The sequence below is a fragment of the Bombina bombina genome, unplaced genomic scaffold (assembly GCF_027579735.1).
Source record: "Bombina bombina isolate aBomBom1 unplaced genomic scaffold, aBomBom1.pri scaffold_1357, whole genome shotgun sequence".
In the NCBI taxonomy this organism is placed as follows: Eukaryota; Metazoa; Chordata; class Amphibia; order Anura; family Bombinatoridae; genus Bombina; species Bombina bombina.
In genome coordinates, this window is record NW_026511968.1 from 53256 (window position 1) to 59255 (window position 6000).

General features: G+C 38.0%; 1 protein-coding gene across 1 annotated transcript in view; it reads right to left on the bottom strand.

Moving 5' to 3' along the window:
* LOC128644029 (acidic leucine-rich nuclear phosphoprotein 32 family member E-like) overlaps positions 1–5712 on the bottom strand; it is a gene marked incomplete at its 3' end in the record, with an annotated part of 45934 nt that extends 40222 nt beyond the window's left edge. Inside the window, 1 exon segment of the mRNA XM_053696792.1 lies at positions 5458–5712. Coding sequence (XP_053552767.1) covers positions 5458–5511 — 54 coding nt within the window.
* Between the last annotated feature and the right edge of the window lie 288 nt (positions 5713–6000).

Sequence of the window (6000 nt, forward strand, 5' to 3'; positions counted from 1 at the left end):
TTCTGCAATGAGATTTTTTTAGTGAAAATTTTTCTGCAGGTCACTTTTAAATGAAATAAAATTGTAAATTTGTCAGTTACACTAAAGCACCAGATCAATTGCAATGTGTTGGTTAACTGGAGAATAAAACAATATTTAAAGTTTTATAATCTAGTGCAGTAGTTGAAAATTGCATTGCAAATTAGCTGCAGACAAAAAAAAAGTAATTGTAAAATGTCTTGATTTAATTTGTTTCCTTTTCTCTTACTCTAACATAGAAATGTAGTAATAAAAAGGTGCATTGCTCAAACATCTTATATTCAGAGAAAAACAGCTTTGCAGACTGAAAAGCTAGGGAACAAGCTTGCAAAATCTCAGAGCCAGACAACAATCAATGCACTGCTTTGCAGCACTACTGCATATTTGACTGTTGTCTTCGAACAGCACTTTGCTCTGGATGCACTGTGTTAAGGAAACCGTATACAGTGCAGCCAGAGAACAGCTCTGTTTAAAAAGAACAGCCTAATGTGGAGCAGCGCTGAAAAGTTAAAGTGCTAACAGTTCCTGTTCTTTCTGCAGACATGCTGCATTTTCTGCAATGACATCTCAGATCACTCTATGTTCTGCCTTGGGGGTGACTGAAGGTGAGTACTTCACTTCTACAGTTTCAAATAAAACGTACCAAATTAGACACAATCTTATTGTAACCAAGTATGTAATATACCTACTAACCTGTAGGGGGTGCAAAATACAGTACGAAGGCAAAACGACCCGTTTCCTCAAAGATAGAGCCTTGGAACACAGATATTGACAACACAGATACCATTACACCAGTTGCTAAACATTTTAAAAATGCACATGCTGGGGATTCCCCATTGACATCTTTCCAAGCAATTGACCATGTCCCTCGCCATAGTAAGGGAGGGGACAGGTAGTATACATTGAATTATAAGGAAGCAAAATGGATTTTCACATTATGGACCAGGCACCCTCTAGGTATAAATATGGAGTCGGATGTAAATTTATTTATATAGACATATCCCTGCCCTCTACCAGTTAAATGATATATTAATTTATCAGTCTTGTGATATCATTGTGCACCTCCTATATTGATTGCATGTACTGATATGGAACATTTGACTCTCACATAAGTGTATTTTTTATAAATATATAGTGATGACATGATGGGGTTAGTTATTTGATCAATATAAGTATTTTTAATGATGCATTTTCCTTTAAAAAGGAGCGTCTGGATGTGCAGCCTATAGCGGTGAACAAGTGCGGAGGACCCACACAAAACATGTCTGCTGTTTTTGCACATTTGGATTCCCCATTCATGTTCTGTGAATCATGAATTGTTTTTATGCTGCAGTTGTGCTTCAATAAATTATCGTTTACCATTTGGATGTATCGCTTTTTGGAGGAGTTGCTAAAGACTTGATCTCACTTCCGGTTTGCTTGGCGTGCTGACGAGACGCCGCCTGGTGTGCAACCTGGCGATCAAGGACTACTGGCACTTCTGAGTTGTGAACACGCTGAAGAGGAAGCTGCCGTGGTATTCCGTAGGGCTGGTAAGCGTTGAAGATCTGCTTGTTTGTCTATACTCTACTCGCCCCAGTGTTGAGATTAGCTTGACCACATCATTTCGATAACATCGGCCGTGATCTACCAGGAGCACCTTTGGGATCTACTGGTAGATCCTGATCTACCTATTGTGCACCCCTGCTCTAGTCCATTAAACTATCAACCCTAGACAACTGCATGTTTAACCCCCACAAAGGTGTTAGACAGTAGAAATAACGCTTGGGGATCGCAGAGCACTGCTTGTCCCAAGTAGAAAATGCCACTGATCCAATTAGCAGCACTAGTTCCATATCTGACCACAGAGCTCTGCAAGTCCAGAGTAATATTTCTAAGCTAACAGAAAAAAAAAAAACTTGTTCGCAACGATCCACTTTACCTGCTGAAGTGTATTAAATTGTTTTAAAGTATTTCCTTTACCCTTATATTGACGTTTGAAATAGTTGATTTAGCCTGTGATATCCCCACCTATTCTTAAAGTTTCTGGCCCTAGGTCCAAGATATAGATAAGCCGTGTAAATACAGCCAGCAGAAGAAATTACACTCCCAGTGCGGTATAGAAGAGATAAGGTAATAAAATGTTAATTTTCCATTGTTCTCTCCAAGTATTGGTCTTTGGTTTATGGACAGATATAAAAAAGCATGTATATGTACACAATGTGATAAAGTAATGAGATTCAACTATACCTACAAGCTCAACCCATTTATTAGGAAGTGGCTTCAAAACCAGCTATTTCATATACACAAAACTTAATTCTCATACATTTTATATTTAAAACAATGTTACAGTATATGGTCCCTTAAAGCTCAGTATTTCCCCTAAATATGCCCTCTACATAAGCTGTTCCATGCTTTCAAATGCACTAGAGTGAACCACTCATGATTTGCGGATATACGTAGTGCTTATGAAATATCCTGGGAGACTAAAAATGTACATGATTAGTTTTAAAGAAATCAAATTTTTCTCTTTCATGATTCAGATAGAAGTCGAAATAACTTTCAAATGTACTTTCATCTAATTTGCTACGTTCTTTAGGTATCCTTTGTTGAAAAGAATACCAAGGTATGCACAGAATAGTTGATGATTGACTGTACATACATGCCTCTTGACATTGGCTTACTGATGTGTTCAGCTAGCTCCCAGTAGTTAGTGGCTCCTTTAATAAAGAATAACAAGAGAATAAAGAAAAGAAAAACAGAAATAAATTGGAAAGTCATTTACAAATATATGTTCCGATTTATAAAAATGTTGGATTTCAAATCCCATTAAAAAGGGACAAACACACATATGCCCTTGTGCACCTTCATTCAAACGTCACAATGCAAAGCCCTGGTGGAGAGACAAATATGTAAATGATGCAAGCTGACTGATCCACAAAATATATGCTTTCAGAGCTATTGGGGTGTTTCAGTTGAGTTTATGCCCATTCAAACAATACCAAGAGAGCAAAGTAAAAAGAACTGGAAAGGTTTTTTTTTTTTTTTACAGTGTCTGACGCATGAAATTTTAAAGGGTCGTTGAAACTCCCTGTTCCTCATACAGATAGCTCATACAATTTTAAGATCATTTTAGACTTTATTATGAAATCTTACTTTGTACTCATGGCAATCTGTTGAAGTGTACCTAGGTAGGTAGCATGCACGTGCTGGAGATGTATAATGCAGAAATTTGTCAAAACACTATTGAGCACTAGATGACAGCAGTGTTACTACAAAATGCAGTGTAGACCACTGTCATATTAAGCTAAAGACACATGCAAGCTACTGAGCCTGTCTACATGATTTTCAGCAAAGTTAACCAGCAGAAGTAAATTTAGTAACAGAAGTAAAATTTAAGTCTCGTATAAATACATATACTCTGAAGAATGGAAACTTTTTTTATAGAGCAATTTAAAGTGAATGTCAACTTTCATGAATCAGTGCCGTTTAAAAAAAAAAAAAACTATTAAAAACAAGGGCACTTCTCATTCATGAAAGTTTACATTGCACCGGATTTTACAAATACTTACCTTCTCCTGAAACACTGGATCGCCCTGCCTGCTTCTTCCTGCTGTACTAACACAGCAGACATGAAACCGGCTTCCTCAAATCACAGTGTGGCCTCACCAGATGAACGCTCCTGGGGGCGAACCGTGATTGGCGAGCCGATTTTGTCATTGCTGACGAAGTACAGAGGAGCTGCAGGCGTGGGATCGGCGATCCGGTGTTTCAGGAGAAAAGGTAAGTATTTGTAAAATCTGGTGCAATGTAAAAAGTTACATGTTACAAGTTACATTTTTTTTATAAAAATGGGCACCGATTCATAAAAGTTGACATACACTTTAAAAGGAGTCTGATTCACCAAATAAAAATGAAGTTAAGTTTCATGTTACGATTGAAAACTTTAAAGCTGACACTTGTATTTACAAAAAAAATAAAGCTATACAAGCAACAGAAGAAAGCATATTGATTTATGCCAATACAGAATTCCTTACCTGGTTGTGTTTAACATTATTAGATTGTCTTTCTCTCTAGTGTGATTGCTTTTCGTTCTTCAGCAGTGCGTATATGATGCAGTCATCTCTATTTCACAAAGTCTACTGTCTTTTAGCCATGCCCTGTATTCCCTAGAGACCACAGTCTTGGATAATCCTATAATCTTCACTGCAATTTGAATGGAAACCCCTGCCAGCCGTGCAGCAATACGCGCTTTGTACAAATCCATAATGTCTGACTCCTTGCCCATTGTACTGACTGGATGTAGAACCATAGGGAGGTTACACCAAGCCAAGATCACATGACCCCCAGAACATTTGCATAGTAACACGTGAATGCAAATCACCATGAGGTTTTCTAATATTTCGGCCAAAACTAAGCACGATACACTTTATACACAAGATGGACCAACCTATGTACAGCCACAAACGATTCTAGACACAAAACTTCTTAAATGAGAGGTTTAACCCTTTATGACCAGGAGAGGGGCATATGTGAAAAATATTGCTACGCAACGTGTTATATACCTCTAGGGATGTCGAATAGGTTCCAACATTTTTGGGTAATGACAAAAAAATTGATTCAAGAACAAGTGGGCATGTCACCATAAGTCTCAGTGCCTATCAAAATCTAATTAAATGATCATATTACACCATATAGAAATATGCTGGCAGACGATAATGAAATAAAGTTTAAATTACCAAATGTTAGACTGCCAGCTCCCATGAGAACAGAGATCTTAACTCATTATGTACCAGCAGAACTGTTTTGCCCTCATTACGTATTAACTTTACCAATGGACAGGATGTTGGTTCTCATTCTTCATACATGTAATAGCTTCTTTCACGCCAAGTCTAACTCATTCAACTATTTCACGTACCTATTTAAAACACATGATAAAGCTTCAGCTGTTTAGAAATTATTAAAAAAAAAGCGATAAAAAAATAATAAAATTAAAAAAAAAAAGGGGGGACGACGTTTTGAAAAAAATAGCCGGTTGATATAATTTGCAAAAGCACTTTACGAAATTTAGAACAGTGAATTGGCTTCCAGTAGAAGCGGTAAGGTAAATCAAGAAAGCCACGAGCACCTGACATCAGTGTTAGGTATAGCGCGACGTACTAAGTCACAATATATATATATATATATATATATATATATATATATATATATATTATTTATATATATAATACACACATACTGTCGCAATAAACCCATCCTATCATCATTTGGAAAATCATATCTTCCAGAGTCGGGTCTTTCCTTTGCCTCCATCATATAACTTTGGGAGTCCGAACAAGGTAGAAGAGAAAACGAACTCGCTCTTAAAAAGTGGGGACCCCAATAGGGAAGTTAATACCTCCTGCCTGTGCACCATCGCTTCACAGCGTGCGAGAGATCGTAGCTCAGCGGCATGCTTACCTCAGACGGGGACTTATTTCTCAACTCCAAGCTGATGCGCTTCTTCATCTCCATTTTCCCGGGCCAATCCACTAGATCGATAGGGTCACGTAAATAAGTTTCCCGAAGAAACAACAAAAAACAATATTAAAGCAAAAAATAAACCAAATAAAGTACCCTGCTAAGCCTGATCACGACCCCCCAAGCCCCCTCTCTGCAGGTCTCCCTTTTGCCTCAATGGCCGCTAACAAACTGAGACTCCATTACACTACACAGCCATCCCCCTCTGCCAGACAACGCCCCTGGTGTCGTTCTATTTGCTGGTTGTTGTATTGCTTTCACTGCCATAGGCTGAAAGGATTGTCATTCAAGGACTGACAGACTGTATCTGTCATATGACTTAATGATTGGCTGAAAGTGTGAGCGCAGTTACATGGGATTGGCAAGTGTCGGTGTCAATCAAAGCGATCACACTACTAATATTTTTACAGTCGTTTAACCCTGGCGTCACGTCTTTGTGTATTCGACTATGGTTTCGCGCTCTATTTTAGGTCAAAAGACCGT